This window comes from Bos taurus, chromosome 11 (assembly GCF_002263795.3).
Source record: "Bos taurus isolate L1 Dominette 01449 registration number 42190680 breed Hereford chromosome 11, ARS-UCD2.0, whole genome shotgun sequence".
NCBI lineage: Eukaryota > Metazoa > Chordata > Mammalia > Artiodactyla > Bovidae > Bos > Bos taurus.
The window spans coordinates 63,623,993-63,650,996 of record NC_037338.1 but is presented as its reverse complement, the minus strand read 5'-3'; the positions used below and the strand labels follow the sequence as shown (position 1 = coordinate 63,650,996).

Here is a 27,004-nt window from a genome sequence, read left to right as displayed (position 1 = left end):
CCCAAGACTTCACCGACAAGCATCCACTTCATGGACACAGATTCACATGTCCTTCCCACCAGCTAGTGTTGGGGGCATAACATGGGTACTTCTATTATCTCCACTGCTAATATCTTTACTACCTATAATACTTCTACACAATTTTTATTAATCATGACTCACTCACTGAAACCCTCCATGAATGGTACTAACAAAGGTAAATAGGTAACATTTGTTGAGTGTTCCCTGTATGTCAGACCCTGGATGTGTTAGTTTTGCTACTTCATTCAAGCTTCACAATAACCCTATGAGGTGAATACTATTATTAGCCACATTTTATAGAGGAGAGGTTTGGTAACTGGTCCAAAGTGACCTGACTAATGAGTGGCAGAATTAGAATTTGAACCCTGGCTCTTACTCTATTTGTTATACCATTTCCCCAGAACTGTCTTCTCTGTATTCAATGTAAGTAAAATGGCAAACTTATACCTATGGTCAATTCATCTTCAAAAAAGGAGGCAAGAATATACAATGGAGAAAAGACAGTCTCTTTGGCAAGTGCTTTTGGGAAAGCTGGACAGCTGCATGTAAATCAATGAAGTTAGAACACACTCTAACACCATACACAAAAATAAACTCAAAATGTCTTAAAGACTTAAAGACACGATACCATAAAATTACCAGAAGAGAACACAGGCAAAAACATTAACATAAATCATACCAATGTTTTCTTAGGTCAGTTTCCCAAAGCAACAGAAATAAAAGCAAAAATAAACAAGAAAGAAAGAAAGTGAAGTTGCTCAGTCTTGTCCAACTCTTTGCAACCCCATGGACTGTAGCCTACCAGGCCCCTTTGCCTATGGGATTTTCTAGGCAAGAGTACTGGAATGGGTTGCCATTTCCTTCTCCAGGGAATCTTCCCAACCATGAGACCTAATCAAATGTATAAGCTTTTGCACAGCAAAAGAAACCATAAACAAAATGAAAAGACAACCTACAGACTGAGAGAAAGTATTTGCAAATGATGCAACCAACAAGGGCTTAATTCCCAAAATGTACAAACAGCTAATACAACTCAATAACAAAATAAACCAAACAACCCAATTTAAAAAAGGGTAGCAGATCTAAATAGACACTTCTCCAAAGAAGACATATGGATGGCCAATAGGCATATGAAAAAGTGCTCAACATTGTTAATTATTAGATAAATGCAAATCTTCCCTGGTGGCTCAGACGGTAAAAGCGTCTGCCTACAATGTGGGAGACGGGGTTCAATCCCTGAGTTGGGAAGATCCCCTGGAGCAGGAAATGGCAACCCACTCCAGTACTCTTGCCTGGAAAATCCCATGGACGGAGGAGCCTGGTAGGCTACAGTCCATGGAGTCGCAAAGAGTCGGACACAACTGAGCAACTTCACTACCAAGTGCAAATCAAAACTATAGAGAGATATCACCTCACACCAGTCAAGAATAGCCTTCATTAAAAAGCATACAAATAATAAATGCTGGAGAAGGTATGGAAAAGAGAGAATCCTCCTGCACTGTTGGTAGGAATGTAAATTGTTGTAGCCACTATTAAGAACAGTATGGAGGTTCCTTAAAAAACTAAACATAAAGTTACCAGATGATCCAGCAACCCCACTCCTGGATATCTAGAAAAGACAAAAACTGTAATTCTAAAAGAAACACCACAATGTTCATTGCAGCACTATTCACAATAGCCAAGACACGAAAGCAACATAAATGTCCAGACATGTAAGTACATAAAGAAGATGATATATAATGGAAGATGATATATTCCATATATCAGAGGATATATCATGGAATATTACTCAGCCATAAGAAAGAATGAAATCATGCCATTTGCAGCAATATGGATGAACCCATAGATTATAATGCTAAGTAAAGTAAGTCAGACCAAGAAAGACAAATATCACGTGACATCACTTATATGTAGAATCTAAAATATGATACACATGAAATTATTTACAAAACAGAAACAAAAGCACAGAAATAGAAATCAAACTTATATTTACCAAAGGGGAAACTGGTGTGGGTGCGATAAATTAGAAGCTTGAGATAAGCAAATGCAAATTTATAAAACAGAAAAACAACAAGGTCCTTCTGTATAGCACAAAGAACTATATTCAATATCCAGTCATAAACCGTAATGGAAAAGAATCTGCAAAAGAATATATCTTATTCAATTTGCTGTATGTCAGAAAGTAATACAACATTATAAATCAACTACATTTCAAAAGAGAAAAAAAAAGTAAATAGCAGCAAAGCATACTTTTATAAAAATTTGTGTTTATACCCAAAGTTTATTGAGTGAGCACAGTATACCCTCAGCACAGTCCCCTACATTACCTGTTCAATAGTCCTATGTACTTGGAAGAATTGGAATGGAAGAAGGGCTATTTGGAAAGTGACCTTTGCAGCCCTGAAAGATTCCCCATTATGAAAGAAATATTGAGCTATATTCACCATACCCAGAATGGCAGACAGGTTTCATCTCAAGTCAGCAAATTGATCATTTGTGGCTGCCTAAGGTTCAGAAGGACCTTTAAGGCACGTTGGAGGTGTCATCATTAGTGGCACCCCACTTTAGTACTCTTGCCTGGAAGATCCCGTGGATGGAGGAGCCTGGTGGGCTGCAGACCATGGGGTTGCACAGAGTCAGACACGACTGAAGCGACTTAGCAGCAGCAGCAGCAGCCTTGGCTAGGGAAAGGGCAGGCAGTAGCCTCATGTCAGGAGGTTATCGTCCCTGCTTCCCTAGGCAGGAAACTGTACACTTCGGAAAAGTTTTAAAAAATGAATAGAAATTTTTGGTGCAATTCTAAGTTAACCAGAAAACTCCAGTTTTTCAGAATATCCTTCTCATGTAGCCATAGAATCATCAAGGTAAGAAGGACCTTCACAATTAGTTAGACTTACCCACTTTAGAAATATTTGCAAAAGAAGGAATAGAAACAAGAAAGAATTTTCGGTGATGAATTCTAAGTTCACCAGAAAATTCACTTCCTCAGAATATTCCATTCATGACTCCTAGATGCTGAAGGCAAGGAAGAACACGTGAGATTATTGAGGCCTGTGGTTCTCAAATTTGGCTTACAGCGGAATCACCTGGGAACTTTTGAAAAATTCCAATGTGTCTGGATTCTGATTTCATTGGTCTAGGAATAGGCCCAGGAACTGGCATTTTCTTAAAATTTCCCTCCTGGTTCTAATACCCAACCTGGACAGAGAGCAACAGATCTGGTCAAACCCCTCATCCTACAGATAAGGAAATGAAGGCTGAGAGGAGAAGGTTGGTTTTCCTGGGGATGCAGCTGGGGTGGGGGCAGAACAGATTCTGGTCTGGGTGTGCAGTGAACCCTTGGGTCCTTGAGGTTGCTGAGCTGCAGTCCTAGAGCCCAAGTCAGTCTCATAACGTGAGTCCCATTGGCCCTTTTCCTGACAGCCACCTCTCCAGCCAAGTGTGACCACAAGCTCAAGACAGCAGTTTTGTTGCTGCCTCCACCCCCTGCAGTGGATCCCTGGATTGAGAAGATCCCCTGGAAAAGAGAAAGACTACCCACTCCAGTATTCTGGCCTGGAGAATTCCATGGACTATACAGTCCATGAGGTCACAAAGAGTCGGACATGACTGAGTGACTTTCACTTCACTTGGGAACCAATATTAGCTTTAGAGGCTTCCCTGGTGACTCAGAGGATAAAGCATCTGCCTGCAATGCTAGAGACCTGGGTTCAATCCCTGGGTTGGGAAGATCCCCTGGATAAAGAAATGGCAACCCACTCCAGTACTCTTGCCTGGAAAATTCCACGGACGGAGGAGCCTGGTAGACTACAGTCCTTGGAGCTGCAAAGAGTCAGACATGACTGAGTGACTTCATTTTCCTTTCCCTTCCACTCCCTGCTCCTGGCATTTCAAAGACAGCTCCAACGTTTCCCATCGGGCCTCTATTGCAAGGTGTTTCCTGCCTCTCGCCTTAGGCATAGCACTGTATGACTTGCTGGTCCTTGATGTCCCTTCATAGCACTGGAAACAAGAATAGGATCAACAAACCACCCGCTCTACAGTAACCTTTAAAAGGTGGAGGTAGGAAATGAGAAGTGCACTAATGTTTGTGCAAGGCCTCCTGAGCACCAAGCACTTTACGTATTTATCTTCTTGATGACACTGGAAGGGAAATATTTTTACTCCGTTCTACAGATGAGGAAAGGTGGATCTGAAAGGTTAGGTGATTTGCCCAAGGTCACATGGCTAGCGAATGGCAGTCAGAATTTAAGCCACTTCTCAAAATTGCCCTCTGCAGCCTCCTCCATCAGTGCAGTGTCCCAGTCCCTTAGAAGACAAGGTATATCACCCCACAAACTGCTTATTGGTTAAAAGGCAAAAACGGTCACTCTGCAATAGAGAAGCCTGCCCACGCGTTGATCAGGTGAACAAAAGGAACCATAGCAGATAGACATCACCCAAAATGACTTATGTCACTTGGCAAGGTTACACAACTTGAACCTCGTCACAAGGAAACATCTGATGAACCTGAATTGAGGAACATCATAGAAAATCACTGGCTTCTGTTCTTCAGACATATCAATGTCCACGTCAAAGCTGAGGAATGGTTCCAGAGTAAAGAAACAAGGGAGAAGACATCTAAATGCTGTAGGTGGTGCGGGATTTGATTCTGCACTGGGGTGGGGGACATGTTCTGAAAGTTTGTTGGGCCAGTTGATAAAACTGAAATATGGAGTGTTCAGTTCAGTTCAGTTGCTCAGTCATGTCCGACTCTTTGCAACCCCATGAATCACAGCACACCAGGCCTCCCTGTCCATCACCAACTCCCGGAGTTCACTCAGATTCAGTCCATCGAGTCAGTGATGCCATCCAGCCATCTCATCCTCTGTCATCCCCTTCTCCTCTTGCCCCCAATCCCTCCCAGCATCAGAGTCTTTTCCAATGAGTCAACTATTTGTATGAGGTGGCCAAAGTATATGGAGTGTAGAAGAGAAAAAAATTACTGTAACAGTGTTAGATTTCTTGAGTTTGATTGCTGTACAGTGGCTCTGTAAGAGAATATCCTGTTCTTAGGAAATACACACTGAGATATTAAGAGATAAAGGGCACGATGCCTCTCAAATGGTTCAGAAAAAAGTAAATATTGCCACAAAGCTTTTGAATTGTGGTGCTGGAGAAGACTCTTGAGAGTTCCTTGGATTGCAAGGAGATCTAACCAGTCAATCCTAAAGGAAATCAACCCTGAATATTCAAGGAAGGACTGATGTGGAAGCTCCAAGACTTTGGCCACCTGATGTGAAGAGCTGACTCATTGGAAAAGACCCTGATGCTGGGAAAGATTGAAGGCAAAAGGAGAAGGAAGCGGCAGAGGATGAGATGGCTAGATAGCACGCAAAGGACATGAATTTTAGCAAACTCCCCAGAGATAGAGGACAGAGGAGCCTGTGTCTACAGTCCATGGGGGTCACAAAGAGTTAGACACAACTTAGTGACTGAACAACAGTATTTCTTACGGTAGCCAGCAGAGAGCTAAGCCTATATAGTAGAGAACGAATTTTGAATCTTTGGTTTTATTTAATTAAATAATTCTACAGTCCCCTGACATCAAGGAAAATATTTTGCAGTGTGGCGTTCTTAGTTGCTAATACTTCTGCTTAATTTCAGAGGTGACACAAATAAAATTCTGATCCTTCACCATCTGCCTCCTCACTCGACTCACAGCTTTTCTAGGAAAGGGGGAAAGCCCTACTATGAACTTGTCTTACTTTACATTCACTTATAAATTCCTCCACATTTCCTGGAAATTTATTTGGGATTTTATTACTCTCACCGTATTACTAGGGTGAAAAAAACAAACTCAGCAGGACGTAGCTGAGTACACGCTCTGCTCTCCTTCTGACCTTCCGTTCCTATGAGAATCTTAAGTCCGATGCTCACTCTACCAGATGGAGGAGGACTGAGTGGAGCCTCTCACTTGAAATAGAAAGCCATCTTTAGTTTGACAAATTCTGAGCCAGCCTCTACTCTGCATGGTACACAGAGCTCTTGTATCGGACATTTGAAAGAATAAACACATTCTATCCTACTGAACTAAATGTTTCGGAAATACCTCCATGTCCTTCAGTGCAAAGTATAAGACAGAATTGCATCCTGGGGACTTCCCTGGTGGTCCAGTGGCTAAGACTCTGAGCTCTCAGTGCAGGGGGCCCAGGTTTGATCCCTGGTCAGGGAGCTAGATCCCACATGCTACAACTAAGACCCAGAGCAGCCAAATAAATAAATAAAATTAAAAAAAAAAAAAAAAGAATTGCATCCTGGCCATTTGGGGCACGGAGTACCTATACTATGGGCTTCTCAAGTGGCTCAGTGGTAAGGAATCCACCTGCCAATGCAGGAGACGTGGGTTCAATCCCTGGGTCCAGAAGACTCCCTGGAGGAGGAAATGGCAACCCACTCCAGTATCCTTTGCTTGGAAAATTCCATGGACAGAGGAGCCTGGTGGGCTACAGTCCCTTGGGGTCACAAAGAGTCAGACATGACTGAACAACTGAGCACGCCTGTGTATACGTATATTAGTTAGGGTCTTAACCGCAAACAACATAACCTGCCCTGGATGGTTTAAGCAGAAAACAAATTACTAAGGGATACTTGGGAGCTCTCTCAATTACTAAGGGGACACATGCCACCTCCCCTTCCAGACACAGCCTCTGCTGCCCACATCTATGACCAGACGCCTTGAGTTGCTCTGGTGCAGTCCTGTGCTGCATCCAACCCCCTGGGCAAAAAACTATTCCTCTGGGGTCTGCTTACTAAGAAGGAGTGTCTGATAGACAGACCCTCCCTGCAAGAAAGGCTGGGAGGCATTAGTGACCTCTGTCTCAAGGAGGCAGCACTTACAATGTAGAAAAGCCGCTAAATATGGGAAGAGATTTCCATAGATGCTTGGTGGCCACAAGCATCATGACCATCCCCAAATACAGCACCAAAGAGGCAACAGTCCACCCAGGAAAAATGCCCAGCTGCTAGGCTTTCTTCAAGCGCTCTCGTCTACTGTGCTTGCTTTTGCAGTCACTGCCTTCTCTCTCTTGTTCTGGCATTCCAAGGCTTATTTTGAATATGAACAATAAAATCTGGAAACTCCTCAAATCTTAGTTCTAAAGTGAACTTTTTGAGGAGACTGGAAGCAATAACTGTTTCAAGCACCTGGAAATCTGTTGCTTCCAGATGAGAAGGGGCCCAGAAATGTGGGATTTGGCCACAACTACTGTGTCTGTGCTGCTTCCCTGGGGCTCAGTCGATAAAGAATCTGCCTGCAATGCAGGAGACACAGGTTTGAGCTTTGGGTCAGAAAGAGCCTTTGGAGAAGGAAATGGCAACCCACTCCAGTATTCTTGCCTGGAGAATTTCATGGACAGAGGAGCCCGGCAGGCCATAGTCCATGGAGTCACAAAGAGTAGGACACGACTGAGTGACTATTGCTACTGTATCTGTGCTACTGGCTATGACCAGGGTTTTCCAGAATGCGCTTTGCATTGTATTAATGAGAGCGGAGGTGAGAGGGAGGCAATGATTATGAGAGGTACTTTGCACTGGGTAGATAAAAGTCCACCCCCCCCACCCCACCCCCGTTTCCTTCCTGTTAGACTTCCCTGAGATTCTAATATGCTGCAAGGGAGGCTCAGCCAGTGATGCCCTAACTCGCTGGACCACACAGAACACCTGGGCCGTAAGGTATCTTGTGGGGACTTGGGTTTCACCAAATACCCTTAGGGAAATACCCTAGGCTGTCTCTCACCCAGGTTAGAGCCCTTGCAGAACACTTGACTTCTTCCAATTCAATACTCAGCGACTTTCATGCAAATACAAGTGAATTTAAATGTCACTGGCTTCAGACCTGTTTTGAGGGCTACTTAAAAAGGGAAGAAAGGATGACACCTGCAGACACGTAGTTCCTTTCAAGTTCTCTTGAATGCCTTGGGAAGTTTCTTCATGTCCTCCACTGTTTGATTTAGGAGATGCTGCTCGAGGGTTTTCAACAATGAGACTTACATGCAAACTTTACGATTAAATGACTGTAACTAACACAGAGTAAAAGAATGCTATCCAGTGAGGAAAAAACAATGTTTCCTGCAGTCAGTACATAGGAACTTTCAAATGTGCTTATATTGCACAAACAGAAACAAACATTGTCATGAGTTGATTTTGGTTGTTTTCTTGTTTTGGTTCACTGTCAAGTTCAACTTGACAGATCTTCAAATTAATTCAACACATATACATGTACAAAACTTGCAAAAGCTTTGGCTCCCATGCGAGCTGGCCCTCAAGCCTCTCACCAGAACAGCTGCACTAGGCTGATATTTGCAATTGCAACATACCATTTGGCTTAATAATCCTTGGCACCCTTTATATTGAGATAATTTAGTAGCCTATTAAAATACCCACCACTCCTACTTTTTAAAGGTGTTTATTTGGTTCTATCCAAATCTTTCAACATTAAGATGTCAAAAAAACCACATCTCTGAGGTGTTGCTCACAGCATTAATCCTGAAGAATCTTTGATTAGAAAAGTACTGAATTGTGAAGGTCACCAGGCAACAGTCCCCTTCCTCTAAAATAGTTTCTGCTGGAGACTCCTTCATTTGGAATGGGTTTTGATGAGCACTCGAGAGATCATTTCATACTTTTTATTCATATATTCACTTCTTTTAAACCATAGTTTTTTAAAAAAGTGATCAGTTATTTTCAACTAAATCAAATGTGTATTTCATCCTGTCATGGAAAACTGAAGGCAGACCAGCAATATACACGGCCTTGTGGTGAAATCTGCTAGATACACTTTTAAACAATTTTTGTATAGGACTTGATGCATCTAAAGATTCAGAAGCATAAGAGGAATCTGTTTCCAGGACCTCTTTAAACCAAGCCAGGCCCTCCACCCTCTCCATTGCTTTTTTCCTGGTATTTCCATTTCATATGAAAACATTTAACCCAGGTCCTAACCCTCAACTGTCCCATGAGTATGTGAATTACAGATCCTTGCACATCTGAAATACTCTGCCTGCAGCTTTTTTTGGTTTTGCTTTGTTTTGTTTATCCTACACAACTTCCTTCCTTCCTTCCTACCCCTGGCTCCCCAGGGCTTTTAGAGATAGGCTAACCACTAATCACGTCCTCCTGCAGGCTTCCTGCAGCAGCGAGAGAGATCAAGAGCCAGACTCCTCCCTCTGCTCTTGGCCAAAGGGGGTTGAAAACAGTAATGGCCATCTTAACCAGCACTGCCGAGATCTCTGGGAGACATCCTTGAATGCAGGGAGCAATCAACTTTAAGTGACACACAGCAGCCCTGAATGGGAGCAGAGTCACGGTCTCCAGAAGGCAACATCTCTTCTATGGTTTAGCCTCCACAGACGGCTGGCCTCCCATTAGGTCGTTCCCCCATGGGTGACAGTCACCCTGAGAGCTTGCTCATGCACTCGTCACGCTCCCGAGCATTCCACACAGGGCAATTTCTCAGCAGATTTAAGTGATTCAAATGTTTCTCCTCCCCAAGTGTTCTTTTCGAGGGCCATTTGGATTCCAGGGGCCACTGCCAACCATACTGACTGACATTCTTTCCATTTCTTGCCTTCCTGTTGGGAGTGGAGATTTTGAAAACTCCATGGATGAATTTGTCAAGTTCTGATCTAAATTCAGGGCCAGAATGAACACCTGCTAGGCAACGACTCCCCCCTTCCCACGGCCCCACAAAAAAGTTTGAGCTTGATAAATCCTCAAAGTGTGTGTGACAAGCCCCTCCGGATCTAAATGCCTTTGCCCAGCCGACCGCTCACTCACTTGTTCACTCCCAGTCTCCACTTAATTTTCTTCATGGGAATGGTTTGCTATAAACAGAAGAACAAGTTCTTACGGAGCACTTCATATCAAAGCGCTTTTTAAATGGCACTTTGGATGTCAACCACCCCATCCGGGCTGGGGCACTTTACTCATCGGCCTGGGTTAAATAAAGGCACACAAGAGACAAGTGCTTTTTCCCAAGGTCTCCGAGGGGTGGGGTCATCAAGGCTTGGAGAGACAGGCTGACTTAATGACCATCACGCCGAACTGCTGCAGGGTGGTGTTGAAGCCAAGGTCGTGCAGTCAGAGAGATGCTCGAGTTTCTTAGCTCTGAGCTCCTGTTCCGGTGACTGTATCTGTTACATGTTTTCCTATCTGCAAAGTGAAGGTAATAAATCTGACTTAAATTACAAGAGAATGCTGGTAAAGTGCCTGAGGGACCGCACCTGGATCCTAGTGTGCGCTGAGGAAAGGGTGATGGGTGATGACCATTACAGCTTTGTGTCGCCACTTCATCCTTGTTGCTAATGCTTGCTGTGTGACTCCATTAACGAATGTAGGGCCTGAAGACCCCTGTTGGCTCAGCTTACAGAAAGCCAAAGAACTTTAAAAGTTCAAAGGACACTTACGTAAGATACATTCTTAGAGATACATTCTTAGAGACTTCCCTGGTGGTCCAGTGGCTAAGACTCCATGCTTCCAATGCAGGGGGCAGAGGTTCAATCCCTGGTAGGGGAACTAAAATCTTGCATACTGCCCAGTGGCCCCAAAATTTTAAAGATGTATTCTTGTTCTCTGAAAGGCTGCAAACCATGATCCTTTTCCAAAAGGAATTTCAAACAAATGGCATTTGAAACAGATGAGACTGGCAACGCTTTCCTTTGTAAGTAAAATTAAGATATAATAATAAAGGAAGCTGGGTTTCTCAAGGCATATAGTAGGGAGAGGAGAAAAGACAGAGATTAATCAGGAATCCAAGAGTCCCTGTTGGCAAAGTTCTAGACTGGACAGCCCTTATCTTCATTCTGTTGGAAAACTCTCGATTAAATGAAAGCTTTCAGAGGAAAAATGCCCAGATTTTTATCATTGAGGGTGTAGCTTAATTCTGAACAAAACTTCCCAGGTTTCTGATTCAGAGCAAATGTTCCCTTCTGGAGAGGGTCACCTCAATTTCTGGAAGGAGGGCCAGGTATCTGTGCCATCATTAGCTCCCCAAGAGGTTCTCAGGCACCCAAAAGTTTGAGAAGCACCAGCCTGAATGTCTGCCAGAAAGGCTAGGAGAGGAAGAGTGGAGGTGTGGGGAAGGAACACCTCGGAGACTTGGAATTCTGTCTTGGTCTGAATGGAATCATTTTACACTGACACTGTCACAAATCCAGGAGATCTGGGGTAAAAGGTTTCCTCATTTCTCCTCGTAAATCAGCATGGATGTTCTTGGCCAGCCCTCTCCTTGCAGGGTGGGCGGCTGTGAGTTAAAATGAGGGGCTTTTTTTTTTTAACTTTACAATATTGTATTGGTTTTGCAAAAAAATAAAAAAACAAACGAGGGGCTTATCTCCTCTTCACCTCCTAACCCTGTCCTACCTTTTGCAGATGTAACTCTTTCCCTGTCTGCTTCACAACTAATTGTTCCAGCAGACAAGCTGCGAGCCTGAAGAAAACAGGATATATTCTTGGAAGTAATTACTGTACTAAAATTGAATGGGGAAAGGCCCCAGCTTTTGAAAACAATCAGCTAGTGAAGCAGCACTTGGTTTCGTTTGGCAGTTAACAAAGCTTGAGTTCTAAGAGTTTAAGGTGTCACTTCATAGAATGTGGGAACAGCAAAGGTTTTTTTTGTGATCGGGACCGTATTCAAAAGTTTTCCAGTCTCAATGATTTGATGGCAGACATGGGGGAGGGAGGGCCATAAATCTAAGCCTCTCTAGACACTAAACACATGGGAATTTCATTACATAAATCTTTCCTGTCATATATTTGTTCAAAAGACCCACAAATGCAACAAAACAGAACTTTCATTTAGAATGCTCAAGGAAGACTTTCTTATTTTTTTTAAAAGACCTTGCAGAGTTCCACTGGCTGACACTACAAATCTTGGCTTCTTTTGAATGGGATGAACAGAAACATGTTTAAGGCCTAAGGATGCTACATATATAAAATGGAAAAGAAAGATAATTTTCAGCCAACTCTTTTCTGAGAATAGACTTATTCAAAACTTAAAAAAAGACAACCATGAAATTGTCACACCATTTTAAAATAGCAGCATAAAGTCGTAAGACTGTTTTCCAAGCACCACCTCCACTTGTGTTCAAGAAAAGGCAAATAGCAAATCCACATTGTGAACAGCAAGCACTCTGCTTTGGGGAACCTTTTAATTTTGCAATCAGTTTTTACGTCCCAAGAAAATATACTGATAGCAGTCATTAAAATAACTATTGGACATTTATAAACAACACTTCCACTTTTGGACAACCTTTGGGCCAACACTGAGAACAAACAAGGCTTCTAAACATCTGATATGCATTTTTAGCTAACTGTATTATCAGACGTGGTGCTTAAAAGGTTGAACAATACTTGCTGTATGCTCTTGGGTGAAATGTTAAATTTAAGAGAACCTATCATGGTGAAAACAGTAGGAATGAGATAGGCAGGCAAACAAGAAAATGCATCCAGCATCAACCACACACTCTCCATCCACAGAAAAGGCTAAATCTTACCAATATGGGCAATGTAAGAATTAGGTTCAGAAGATAAGTCACTTCCTATTCACCCAGAGGGTCCACCAAACTCCTAAGACGGTTCCTGCGCTTAAAACTAACCACCCGCTCACCTGCAGCTGGTTGCTTGTTTCTCTGGTGCATGGTACTCACCTGCAGCTGGTTACTTAATTCTGATACAGAGTAGCTACACAGCCTCCTGTCTCCTCTCCATTCAAATCTCTGGCTAAAACTGTTCTCACCAAAAACAGCAAATGCAAGATTAAGTTTTTGTTTCTCTCTCTAGTAGCTGTCAATTAACATATTAAAATTTCACAAACTTCCTAATTATGTAACAAACTGAGCTTACATTCGAAAAAGAAAATCAAAACCCGAAACAACTATATATAGGGCTTCCCTGGGTAGCTCAGGTTGGTGAAGAATTGGCCTGCAATGCAGGAGACCCTGGTTTGATTCCTGGGTTGGGAAGATCCTCTGGAGAAGGGATAGGCTCCCCACTCCAGTATTCTGGCCTGGAGAATTCCAGGGACTGTGCAGCTGGTCTCCACATTGCCTCCACCTTCCCTTGTATGTTAGTTGCATAGAACTTGAAACAGATTTCTTCTTCAGAGTAAAACGAAGTCTGTGGTAGGTGGGCTCCTTGACTGGACTGCAAATCATTTCAATCCATAGAGCTGCTGTACTAACTTGAGTTCAGGGAGCTGGGAACCACGCAAGTCAGAAGCCAAGGAGAAACCATCTCTAAAAACAGTAATTTTGGAATAAGCACTGGATATTTGACCACTTCCAGCACCCAAGTCGCATCTGTCTACCTAGGCTCCAGGAAAGCAAGCTTGCCCTCGTGACTTCTCAGAAGCCTGCCTGCTTTCCCCAATAGACTCAGGCCAAACTTACAGACCTTCCCTCCACTTAAATCACAAAGAGCTGCTAATCTTCATCAGGCATCTGTTTGAGTTACTGGACTCCCTTTTAGCTCTCACAAATGTGTAAATGTGCTTTAACCAGCCCAGAAGTATTTGCATTTTGAGCGAAACATATTATCACCACCTAAACTGAGGATGTTTGGGGCAGTGGATGGAGGGCAGTTGGCTTCCAGGGCTTGTTCACTTCTAAACCTGTTTGTGGAAAGCGCTAGAATTTTTCAGAAGAGGAGGACAAGGGCATGCAGGTGTGGGCCCCGGGGAGTTAAATATCCTGTTAATATCCTACAGCAGGGGAGAGAGAGCTTTGGCAGGGCTCAGAACCACCAGCATAGCTGGGAAACCAGCAAATACTTAAATCCCAGAGTCAAATTTAGTATGTCAGAGTGGGGCCCAGAAACCTGCACTTTTAAATACTCTATGTGATTCTGACTTCAGAAAGATATAGAGGGGCAAATAATTTGAATATTTAAAAATTTTAGGTAAATACACCCTAGTTACTTCATTTTCTACAGGACACTTAAACATTAAATTCCACCTGAGCTGCTAGGTAAAAACAAGCAAAACAGCTTCCCTCACTGGTTAAAATCCTTTGAATTGTACCTAGACAATAGTTTTAGGTTCTAAACCTATATTTCTTGTCAATAGTTATTAGATTTAACTAATGCCAGATGCTTTCACATGTAGATAGATCTAAGAAAACATATACAAGCACACACACATTTGGAGGTATATCAAAGATTTCATATTAAGGGGTCAAATGTGTATTATCAACTTATTTTCAATATTTGAACCTCAGTTAAGACCCCAAATTTTTTTTAATTTTTATTTTATATTGGAGTATAATTGATTAACAGTGTTGTACTAGTTTCAGACATACAATAAAGCAATTCAGTTATACATATACAGCTTATCTATTTCAAATTGCTTTCCCATTTAGGTTAATACAGAATATTGAGCAGCCGTCCCTGTGCAATCCAGTAGTTCCTCGTTGGTTATCTATTTTAAACATAGCAGTATGTATTTGTCAATCTCAAATTCTCAATCTAGCCTGCTTCCTCCCACTTTCCCCATCCCCTGTAACCCTAAGCTGTCCTCAGAGTCTGTGAGTCTGTTTTGTGAATAAGTTCGCTTGTATCTTTTTTAAAAAAGATTCTACATATAAGTGATATCATATGATATCCACATAGCTGCAAAGGAAGGCCCAAATTTCTTACACTTCAAACACTAAGATGGCATGAAATAGGAAAACATAAAAAGTTAATAGAACTAATTCTCACTCAGGAAATCCTTTGATTTTATTTCCCATAGACAGGAAATTTTCTTGTGCAGGATAGACCTATAATAAAAATTCCAACCACCCCTGTACATCAAGGTACTCATTTAACAAAAAAGATCAAATTAAAATGTCAACCTTTAGTTGGTATTAATACCTTTACATTTGAATATTTGTGATTACTTTTTTATGCATGGAGTTCTTACTCTTGAGAGCTGGGGCCCTGTTTCAAACCTCTGTTCAAGGAAGTACAAAGCAGCTGACTAGTTTCCTTTTTACTCATCTTAAACAACAAAAAAAGCATTCAACAGGTAAAAGCACAACTTGATATTAATGGCAAAAAGTAGTGTTCTCAGGGGTCTACCTTAGCCTTGAAAACTGTACCTTATCCTTGTGATTGGTTTCTGCACATCCCAAACCTTTCTAGTTCATGCAAGCCTTGTTAAAATACTCTCTAATTCATCTATTTCAAGGGAAATTATTTGCAGAGTCCTTTCCAGTCTTTCCCTTTTCCTCTAGTGGGTAGGAGTTGAGTGTAGGTATGAGAAAGACAGGCCAGAAACTCTGTTCTGCCCAAGGGAAGAGAAAGAGGATTTGGATTCCCTCTACAGTTAGATGGGGCTTCCCTAGTGGCTCAGATGGTAAAGAATCTGCCTGTAATGCAGACCAGGGTTTGATCCCTGGGTCAGGAAGATTTCTGAATGGCACTCCTGTACTCTTGCCTTGAGAATTTCATAGACAGAGGAGCCTCACAGGCTACAGTCCACAGGTCACAGAGTCGGACTGAGTGACTAACACTTTCACTTTAGCCAGTTAAAATATTTCACATCTGCACATAACAGAAATTGAGATACAGCAGGCATAAGATTTATTTTTTTGTCATTGCTACAGTGAAGATGATTTAAACGAAAATATAGTATCTTCTTTTTCCTTAACTTTGTATGTTATTTAACCAACAAAGAGCAAGATGCTTAAGGATGCTTTTAAAACGTTAAGTTTAATGTGAAAAAAAAATCACTGGAACTTACATTTGGCCCTCTAAAAAACGGGTTCCACATCTGAGGATTCAATCAACTGCAGATTGAAAGTATTCAGGAAAAAAAATTCCAGAAAAATCCAACAAGCAAAACTTGAGTTTGCTGCATGCCTAGCAACTGTTTACCCAGCCTTCACATTATATTATCAGACAAAATCTAGGAATGATTTACAGAACACAGGAGGATGTACGTAGGTTACACATAAATACCATGCCATTTTATATAAGGGGCTCTGGCAGCCTTGGGGGGACACGTGGGTAGTGTCCTGGAACCAATTCCCTGCTGATGCTAACTAAGAGCTTCCTTATTTACATCCCAATTCTACTTTCATTCTATAGCTAAAGTTACTGCAATATGGTGGGGTTAAAAAGCCCGTAATTTGGCCTTTACAACCTAGATAGCATATTGAAAAGCACAGACGTTACTTTGCCAACAAAGGTCCATCTAGTCAAGGCTATGGTTTTTCCTGTGGTCATGTATGGATGCGAGAGTTGGACTGTGAAGAAAGCTGAGCGCCGAAGAATTGATGCTTTTGAACTGTGGTGTTGGAGAAGACTCTTGAGAGTCCCTCGGACTGCAAGGAGATCCAACCAGTCCATTCTAAAGGAGATCAGCCCTGGGTGTTCTTTGGAAGGAATGATGCTAAAACCTCAAACTCCAGTACTTTGGCCACCTCATGCAAAGAGTTGACTCACTGGAAAAGACTCTGATGCTGGGAGGGATTGGGGGCAGGAGGAAAGGGGGACGACAGAGGATGAGATGGCTGGATGGCATCACCAACTCAATGGACGTGAGTTTGAGTGAACTCCGGGAGATGGTGATGGACAGGGAGGCCTGGCGTGCTGCGATTCATGGGGTCGCAAAGAGTCGGACATGACTGAGCGACTGAACTGAACTACTTAACACTTTCCCAGGTCCTTCTCCCACCTCCTCCACTTACCTTGGATGTAGCATTTTCAATCTTCTAATAGTTCAAGAAATTTTAACTGGAGGAAAAAAGTGATCCTACAAATACCCCAGGTACTGTGGGTGGTTGGACAAGTCCAAGGTTAGACAGCATGTTAAATATTGAGATAAAATCAATCCTTGAGTTTCTAGTTCACTTTTAGTTGGGTACCCTCCTTAAAAGTTCTAAAATTAGCAGTAATCACCACACTCAATTATACAAAGTTTGTGGGTGGAAAAAAAACTGTGAAGAGCACCAAGACATTCATTGTATCCACAATGACACCTAATACAGGGCCTGAGACTTTCTTCCTCTGTAACACGGAGAGAGAGGTCACATGACAATTTAAGTGACCAGGAAGAGACTGCATGGGAGACACCAGAGGATGTCCTGGGAATTCTGGCAGTGAAGGGGAGCCATGAGGTTCTAGCATTCAAGTTCATGGAGAAGGAGAAACAAGAACACCTGCATGTACTCCTCAAAGGCTAGTATAAAAGTAAGAAAGGGTTGGCTTAATACATTTTCATCTGTCTTTAGCTGTTTTGTTAAAAACAACATGCCTAAAAGTCTGCATGAGAAGAGGCATGTTCATATAGGTCTCTTAAGCATTTCTAACACTGACAAAGCCTCCTTAAATCTTCCAGGAGACAAAACAGTCTCCTAGAGGGAAAAACGTCTCTAATGGAGCTTTAGCTGTGACTTGCTCTTATTCTATTTTTTTCTTATGCATTTAAAATCATTTCAAAAGGTAAGTTCTTTTTTGTCAAATAATTTGACAGTGAACTGAACTTGGCCTAACAACTAGCATAAAGTTGTCAATCTGTCCTGTGTTAGCAAAAATGAAAATATGAATAAAAATAAGAAAATGAAACCAAAGAGAAATACTATCGAGAGGAAAAACAAAGACAAAATTCAAATGTACTTTGAAAAACCTGATTTTTTCCCTCAATCAAAAAGAAGTGTATTTATGTTAAAATCAGGATGTTTGACTTTCCATTGATCTCTCAAAATACTTTCCAGATATTGTTGACAGTGCTCAGAACTGTGTAAAAGTTAACATCCAATACCATTTTAAGGAAAAAAGTTCAAATGTAGGACTTATTTCTAAGAAACCCTTCTCGAAGGTCAAGGCACTGGCAATTCTAATTTTAAAAGAAAAGAATTTTAAACATCATTGGGAATTTAAGTGACAATGGTTTCCAAGAGCTATCAATCACATCTCTTTTAAAAAAGAAAACATTTTCATTTCTGAAGGGCTCATACCTGACAACTCCAATTAATGATATTTCCCTACCCCACCCGCAAATCACTATACTAAATGCATTATTTCACCTTAGAATAGGAAAATTTAAAAATGTAATTAAAAAATTACACTCTCTATATATTAATATTTTAACGGTCATGTTTGATAGCAAAATTACAAAATTAAAACCAAATTCTACATTCAAGGGACAAATGTCTTCACTGTTTTATTTAAGAGTCTATTCCATTCTTTGTTGTTTTCTATCTCCATATTTTAAAATGATGATCAAAGGTCAGGAGTCAATCCATTTACCTGAAATAAACAACTGGTAGATACTAGTTCTGCATTGATGTCCTTTAACAACTCAGTATTCAAAAGTCTAGGGGGATTGGTAAGTACATAATTTAGGAACATTTTAGAATTTCAGCGCAACTCTGACACCCACATCCCTAAAATCTTACAGACATTATTCACAGGCTTATTCACGTGTACTGAAGCATGTCCAGCATGCAGGCAAACTTCTTTTATTTGTTCAAATTGAGGTAAAAGAGACAAAAAAATACATAATATTAACAGAAGTGATACAATCTCTTATAACTTTATTTTTCAATTTAGAAGGAATTCAAGTCTGGGTACTATTTGATATTTTTTTTCATATACCAAGCAATACCGACAAGATTCATAAATATGATTTTCTGACAGAAAGTCTGCAAACATTTACAAAATACCAACTTTTCTTTCAAGCCTAAGATGGCTAAGATTTAGTAGTTATGATTAGTTTTTTCAGTACAAGTACATATTTAAATCTTGATTTTTGGGGGGCCAACATTTTAAATAGTCATATTTTACTCCACTTTCAGGTTTTAAATCAAAACATACCAACAACAAAAGAAAATTAGTGAAAATTACCCAACTGGCAGAAAGTCCCATATTTCAATGTTATTTTTAACCCAATAATTATAACCTACTGCCAGTAATTATTTATATGTATCTACTTGTTTTTATTAAATAAGCACTGGTCGGTTATATAAAAGAATTTTTCAAGAATGGTACTTGGCACTGGGTTACTTTAATGCTTCTGGTATAAATAGAAGCACTTAGAAAAAATACCAGCTCTTAAGCACTTTTTGTCTGAAATTTGAATTTCCAAAAGCATTTTTTCAATGTTACTTTTCCACTGATAGATTCTAGGGAGTCTAATCCCAGCTGACATGGTTAATTTTAAAAAACAAATGAAAAATCCCCAAACCACATAATAATGGGACACTACACCTGCTTTTTACATCATATGGAAACAGTTCCAGGCAGACCAAAAGTAGAAGAAAACCTGCCAAATCAAAGTATTGTAAATAAAGTTCATCTCCCGTACCCTAGAGCAGAAAAGCTCAAAAATCAAAAAATGAATATCAAAAGACTACCCCTGTCCTCCACGCAAAAACCCACCCTAACAGTTTAGTTCTGAGCCTACCATTTCCCTAAAATGTTAACACCAAAAGCTTTAAGGTACTTAAAGCTGCAGCAGTAACTGTAGAAAGCACCACACTACAGAGGAAACTCCACAAAGGGCTCAGCAGCCGCCCACCCAGTCCTGACCACCCCCACCCCAGTAATATGTAAATGCTGTTAGGTTTTTCTTATGCTAATAAAGGCATACCACCTAGTGTGCTAAAGACTAAAACTAGCAGCATTAGAGCAGTAAAGTGAAAATAGGAAGCCTACAGGAATGATCTAAATGCCTACTTAGAAGAAACAAAGCAGCAGACAGGACCCTTGCCCTCTCCCTGTGTTCACAGGGAAGTGGTAGAATTAAACAGTCAGATTTACCCACATTAACACAAACTTAACACAACTTCCGCAAGACACCAGAATAAAACCTGACCTTTCCAGTCAAGGGGCACAGACAGACAGGCCTCTTCCAGGTCCTGGAGTTGAATGAGTTCAAAGACTGGCAGTAATGGAAAAAAAGAAAGCACGTTAGGGCGTGATGGGAACCAGCTTCACAGTTTATCGAACCGTCACCCCGAGTTTCTCCAGCACACGAACACCCTTTTCTTGGTATTCCTGTCGGGTCATCCAGAAGTTGTCTTTGTCCTTCATGATGTCCGCTAGAACTGCACCTCCCAGGAAAACCATGTGCTTCCTGCGGGGCGGGTCTTCAATGCGGATCTTGAATTTCTACAGGAGAAAGAGGAGATAGTAAAATGTCACACGTGCATGGTGTTTTCTGTCTTATGAAAATGACTTTTGCTTAAATTCTCACAAAGCTCCTGTGATGTATACATGTGAAGGAGAGAGAGACCTTGTGTAACTTGCCCCACTCACAGGAGATCGCAAATCCATCCCAGTGTGTTTAGAACGCTCCCTACTTACACCTGTGGCCCCAGTGTTAACTGCACCCCGTGTCACTCTCAAAAGCATCTTGATATGAACAATGAATTCCACGGTCACCCTACTAAAAGCCCAAGTACCGGAGTCCTGGCTGTGTCAGGTGTTTCACTGATGGGCAAGTCATCCAGCCAGCTATCAAGTGAAGAGTTGGGATAAGAGGACTTTTACTTCCTTCAAGGTCTTATGCTCTTATGATCGTAGTCCCAGGCAACAAAGATTTAAGTTCTTATAAGCAAAGCTCACTTTCTATTGTTTCAAATTCAAACGAATATTTGAATAAACAAGGCCAAATATGGTCAAGATAAATTATGAGGATGTTGGAAAAAATGAACACAGTAAACAAAATTAAAGACAAGCAGGAAAAGCTTTACACTCTGTAGCCATCAAGGAGAGACCTCCTTCTGTATGGTAAGTCAACACATGCAAGAGAAACCTTAAAATGAAGTAGCAGTTTTATTTACAAAGTCACAAATCATGCAAAAATACTCAAAATAGCTGTCATCTTAACTGTCTTTATGTCACATACATGAACTGTAGGATCTGTCATAATATATGAAATAGAAAAAACCTGTTTACTGATTAATTCTGAGGCTAACCTACTGTTCTAACTGTTCTAGTTACTTTTTCACTCTTAGGCAGGGGTCTGCAAACTTTTTCTACAGGGATCAGAGGATAAATACTTGAAGCTCTGTGGGGTCTACTCTGGCAATAGCTAAAGGCAGCCAGAGACAGTGTGTGACAACAGGTAACATATTAGGTGACAAAGGAGTCCGCTTGGCCAGGTTCCCAAAAACTCCATTTATCAAACAGCCAGGTCTGGCCTGGGCTGTGCTCTGGCCACCCTGCTCCTGGGGAAACCTGGCTGACCCTTGAGGACACCGCTGCCTCTGCAGCTGTTGCAATGGGCTGCTGTTTCTCACTACTGCCATTCCAGAGACCCTCAGAAACTCGCCCTTCTGGACCATTCCAGCCACCACTCTCTGGGCCCATGGTGTCTACAGAGCCTCATGCGGAGGAATTCTCCTCAGACCTGCTCGGTGGCGCGTGGGCGCACTCTCTCCACCATGCCCTGACACCATCCTCAGTGACCCTGTCCTTCTCTGCCTTGCTTGGCAGAATGCCATTTCAGGTGATCAACTCTCTGCTCTGCCCCTGCCCTCAAGTAACTGAGCGTGGGGTGAGAAAAACTCAACATCCACTTTAAGCTTTACCTCAACTGAGCCCCTCAGAGATGCTCAGCAACCCCATGACATTTCTCTTCTCTCTTCCACTCTCTAAGACACCACTTCACACCTCCTCATTTATTTTACAAACATCCATCAGCTCCTCCCTCCTCTGAGAGCCTCCTAACCCATCCTGCGACGGTCACCTTTCTTCCTCCCTTTCCTCAAGCATGTACTCACCACATCAGACTTAATAATCCTTTAAACAAATCAGATACTACTTTCTCTGCTCAAGTTCCTCCCAAGACTCTATCTCAATAGAAGGAAAGCCAAAATCTTTACCATGGCTGAACAAGACTTGCGTCCTGACTACCTTCCTCTTTTTTTGGTTGTACCATGTGGCATGTGGGATTAGTTCCCCCACCAGGGATCGAACCCATACCCCCTGCGGTGGAAGTGTGGAGTCTTAACTCCACACCACGGAAGTCTCCTGACTGCCTTTCTGTGCTCACCTCCTAGTCCCCTCCCTTGCTTACTCTGCTCCAGCCACTCCTACACACTCCCCGTAACTCAGGACTGTTACTGCCTGGAAGATTCTTCCCCACAGAGTCAGGCTCCTCGTTCCCTTCGGCCTTTGTTCAAAAGTTATCTCATTGGGCTCCTTCTCTGATCACTCTACCTGAAGGAGCACACCATCTCCCCTCATCACTACCACTTTCGAGCCCCTAACCTGACTTTTCCTCATAGTGCTTATTACTAACCAAAGTATTATTCATAGACTAAAAGTAGAGATTTTGTTTTGTTCGCCACTGTTTTGCCCAGACAAGTGTTTGGCACATAGAAGGAGTTCAAGTAGTACTTGCTAAATAATCATCTAAGACTGATTTTAAATTATATGTATAACTCAATAACATCAGACAGACGAGTGAAGTACTTCAACAACGTGCCTCCTTTAAGTCTTTTAATCGGTTTAATGTATGAGTCCATACAGAATTTAATTTCAATAAATTGAGTCACAAATGAAAGATGTATTGTAGACAGACACTTTGCCGTCTGAGGCATCAGGGAAGTCCTAATATAGTGTCTCCAATATATAAAGCCCTCTGTATGATGTAATCTCATTATCTAAAACAACTGACCAAAGTTGGTGAGATGAACCTCAGAGGTTTTTTTTAAACAAAATTAAAATGTTTTAAACTGCTTTTCTTTTTTTAAATATACATTTATTTATTTTAATTGGAGGCTAATTACTTTACAATATTGTAGTGGTTTTGCCTTACATTGACATGAATCCACCACGGGTGTACATGTGAACCTCAGAGATTAACTTAGAATTAGATGACTCCTAGCTGAGCACGTAGTATGTACAGATAGTGTACTTCACACATTCCAGGGTTTGTAGAGAAAAATCAATGTCAAATAACCATCAACTGTTACACCCTGGTTTAAAAACTTCTTTCCACTCTATGTATCAACAACTATCTAAAGTCTGTTTTAAGAGCTATGATTGTTGACACGAATGCAAAAGAACTGGAGACTACCTGATTGGGGAGATAAAAGACATACGCAAGAAACAGCCAGAAAATAATTTTAAATCAGAAATACGAAACAGTCTAAGAGTAGCACCGAATGTTGATGACGTAGTTAAAAAAAAAACAACCCAACAGCCTTCCTTCACAGTACCGCAGGTTCTTCAGGCTACTGGTTACAGATGAACCGACAGGTGTCACTGGACCCGGCTGCCTCAGCTCACTGAGTAGAAAGGCCAGCTGGCACTAGGACGCTGGGACAAAGCTCATCTTGAACCACCTCTACTCTTCAAGGCTGCACTGGGCTGCAGTAGACGTTTGTTTAGAAGACTTCTTGCTCCCTCTGGTGGTTGTCAAGATTCACAAGCTATTTCACAGGGTTTTAACAGGATGCTAACAGTTGGAGTACTGACTGATACTTACAGAAAGTTTTTCCACATCACCCTTCAATACTCGTTCTAAGTAAAGCTGTTTAAGCTCTCGTTCCAACCGGGATGGCAGACCAGGGTACATAGTAGACCCTCCAGAAAGCACAATGTGCTTATAGAACTCAGATCTAGGAAGACACAACAGGTATTCATTAGGGGTTTCAGATTAGGAAAACAGTATTTCAAGAGTTGCTTTTATTTACATTAGCCTCAGGTTGCTGGGAGAATTAAATAAAATTCAACATGTAAACTGCAGGGCTGAATGCTTGCTATTACTACTATAAACAGATAACAAACTCTTTATATAGAAAATATCTATTACCATTTTGATGACAATACTCCTAAAGCACATAACACATTTTCTTGCAAATGTAATTAAGTCTTTCAATAACGACTGGTTCACATAACAAAGGAGCGGTATTTGGGCTGGGCTGTAATAGTGCTTCCATGGAGCCACTTAGATGTGGTTGTTTACTAAAATAAACTATATTCCACCATGACTCCACTTCTAGCTTTTGAATTTTTCCATTTGCCTTTTGTAGTTTTCCCTTTTGTTCCTCTGCTCTGAGGCCGCTGGCTATTATTTTTGGTTAGATTGATGTGCTTGCTTCTAATAGCAGCCCTGTCTTTCTTCCTTAAATATGCTGTTGGTCATGATACCAGATAATCAAATCTAAAATAAGTGCAGATGGAGTAAAAGTATTAACAGTATAATCTAAGTGAGGGTTGGAGGAGCTTTTTTAGTAAAACTCAGGAGCTAAGTTGTATCCATTTTGGCTTCACTCAAACTCACTTCCTGGTTTTACTTCCTTTCAGGTTCTCAAGAGCTCAGGCTATTGTAATTCTAGCTTCTAGAAGGCAATGGCACCCCACTCCAGTACTCCTGCCTGGAAAATCCCATGGACAGAGGAGCCTGGTAGGCTGCAGTCCATGGGGTCGCTGAGCGTCAGACATGACTGAGCGACTTCACTTTCACTTTTCACTTTCATGCACTGGAGAAGGAAATGGCAACCCACTCCAGTGTTCTTGCCTGGAGAATCCCAGGGACTGGGGAGCCTGGTGGGGTCACACAGAGTCAGACACGACTGAAGTGACTTAGCAGCAGCAGCAGCAGCAGTTTTGTATTGTATTTAATTGCAGATGCATGCATGAATGTAACATAAACTAAGCAGCTGAAGTACAGCTACATGTGGTATATGCCCGTGAGCATCTACATGTATGCTTTCAATACACTGAACATGCAGAACAAAATCTGAGTGCTGCAACTTTCCGAGGCTAGCAACGTGGAAAGGGTACCAAACCTGACTCCAGTGCCTTAGCATCACCAAAACTTCAATCGCCACCAACAGGTATGCACCTTTATATATAATCTTGCTATTAGTGATCATTACATCAAGGGACAAAAGCATCTACCCAATCCCCACTATGAGAACTTATCATAATTACGAAGTCTAGATTAGACTTCTGATCATCTTCCATTAGATTTATAGCTTGTTCTAAGCCAATTGCTATTTTTACTAATTACCATTATTGTCCTGTTCCCCACCCTCCCACAAAAACTTGGCAGTTATTTCATTAGGGTTAAATAAAGAAGTAAGCAAACACTTGCTTAGTAAAATGTTTCTGAGTGAATTTCTCAACTTGGGTGAAGAGGAGAGCTTTCTGTGACTCAAACTCAAGCTGCAATAAAAGATTATAAATCTTCTTATACAACTAAATAAAACCAAAATTTTATGTGGCCAGAAACACCAGAAGAGACAAATGAAAAATTACAAAATATCTGCAAATGGACCACAGAGCTCAAATAAAATGAACTTCTTTAAAAATTGAGAGGAAAAAAAAATTACAAAAATCTTACAGATAACAGGCAAAAGCCACAAACAGATTAATTCACCAAGAAAAGATATAAAAATGATCCATCGGGCTTTCCAGTTGGCTCCAGTGGTAAAGAACCTGCCTGCCAATGCCGGAGACGTAAAAGACTTGGGTTCAATCCCTATGTTAGGAAGACCCCCGGAGGCGGCCATGGTAACCCACTCCAGTATTTTTGCCTGGAGAATCCCCATGGACAGAGGAGCCGGAGGGGCTCCAGTCCAATGGGTTGCAAAGAGTTGGACACAACTGAAGCAACTTAGCATACAACACACAGAAAACTATATGCAACTTCAATCTTAAGAGAAATGCAAGTTAAAATTACATTGAGATATCATTTCTCATTCATTAGACTGACATGCAAGTAAAATGTTGACAAACTCTGTGAACAGCTGTAGTGTCCTCAGACATGACTGTAGGAAAGAGAAGGGAATTAAGCAATAACAAAACCACACACGCATTCGCCTTTTGACCCAACTATTTCCCGCTCAGGCATTTTTTCAGGACATATATCCCAACACTACAAAGATACAGTGTGCACAAGGTTATTAATTGCAGCATTATCTGTCAGCATAAATAATGGACCCTACCTAGATAACCAGGATTCACTGAAGAAGCCATTATATGTACACACTGGAAAAAAGAACAATAACAACATACAGGAAGTGGTATAAGATTGTTTAAGATATATTAAGAGAAAAAAACAAAGTTCAAAAGAGTATTCACAAGATGCTACCTCTTGTGTAAGAAAATAAGAAATAGAGGGAGTAGCACTAAGGTGAAAGACAACGGGTGGGGAGAGTAATACTTCTGAGTGTCCTTTCTTTGTTTAGTTTTAACAGCCTTTTCAGAAACCAAAATTAAAGATGAACTGGGAATATCCTGTGCCACAAAACAGAATGAAATAGAACACGCTCAGAAGAGATGAGGGTGCAAAGAAGAGCGCCTGGAGAAGGAAACAACAACCCACTCCAATGTTCTTGCCTGGAGAATCCCACCAACAGAGGAGCCCGGTTATAGTCCATGGAGTCCCAGTGAGTCTGACATGGCTTAGGAACTAAACGACAAAGCACACAGAAGCCTGCTGCAGGGGCTCTCACAGGCCAAACCAGGAACAATTCAGCACCAAAATGAAATAAGGCAGGGATAAGAACTATAATCCACTGAATAAAATTGCAAGTCCATACTGAAAATTAACAAAAACAAGGGAGAAAGCAAGGCAGTTCCTTATGCTAGAATGCCAACTAATAAATAGAGAAGGAATGACAGAATCAGAAAAATCATCTTTCTGCAACCATCACAATAAAAATGGATTTAGGCAAAAACCATCAATTGATGATAAAAGGGGTGGAAGTCAGAAACTGATGAAGAATAGGAGATTTACACAGTCTCAAAAGTATTTTCGGGCTTCTCTGGTGGCTCAGACGGTAAAGAATCTGCCTGCAATGCAGGAGACTCAGGTTCATTCATTGGGTTGGGAAGATCGAGAAAAGGATGGCTACCCATTCCAGTATTCTTGCCTAGAGAATTCCATGGACAGAGGAGCCTGGCGGGCTACAGTCCATGGGGTTGCAGAGAGTTGGACACTACTGAAAATACTTTCCCACAAATTACTTATAAATCAGGAAAAAAAAAAATACAACCTATA

General features: G+C 41.4%; 1 protein-coding gene across 1 annotated transcript in view; it reads right to left on the bottom strand.

The window, feature by feature from the left end:
- Nucleotides 1-18,484: 18,484 nt before the first annotated feature.
- Nucleotides 18,485-27,004, bottom strand: part of ACTR2 (actin related protein 2) — a 37,668-nt gene continuing 29,148 nt past the window's right edge. The window contains exons 8-9 of the mRNA NM_001102213.1: nt 23,480-23,612; nt 18,485-20,151 (exon numbers count right to left, since the gene is read on the bottom strand). Coding sequence (NP_001095683.1) covers nt 19,981-20,151; nt 23,480-23,612 — 304 coding nt within the window. The 3' untranslated portion in view covers nt 18,485-19,980. The remainder of the gene's footprint in view (nt 20,152-23,479; nt 23,613-27,004) is intronic.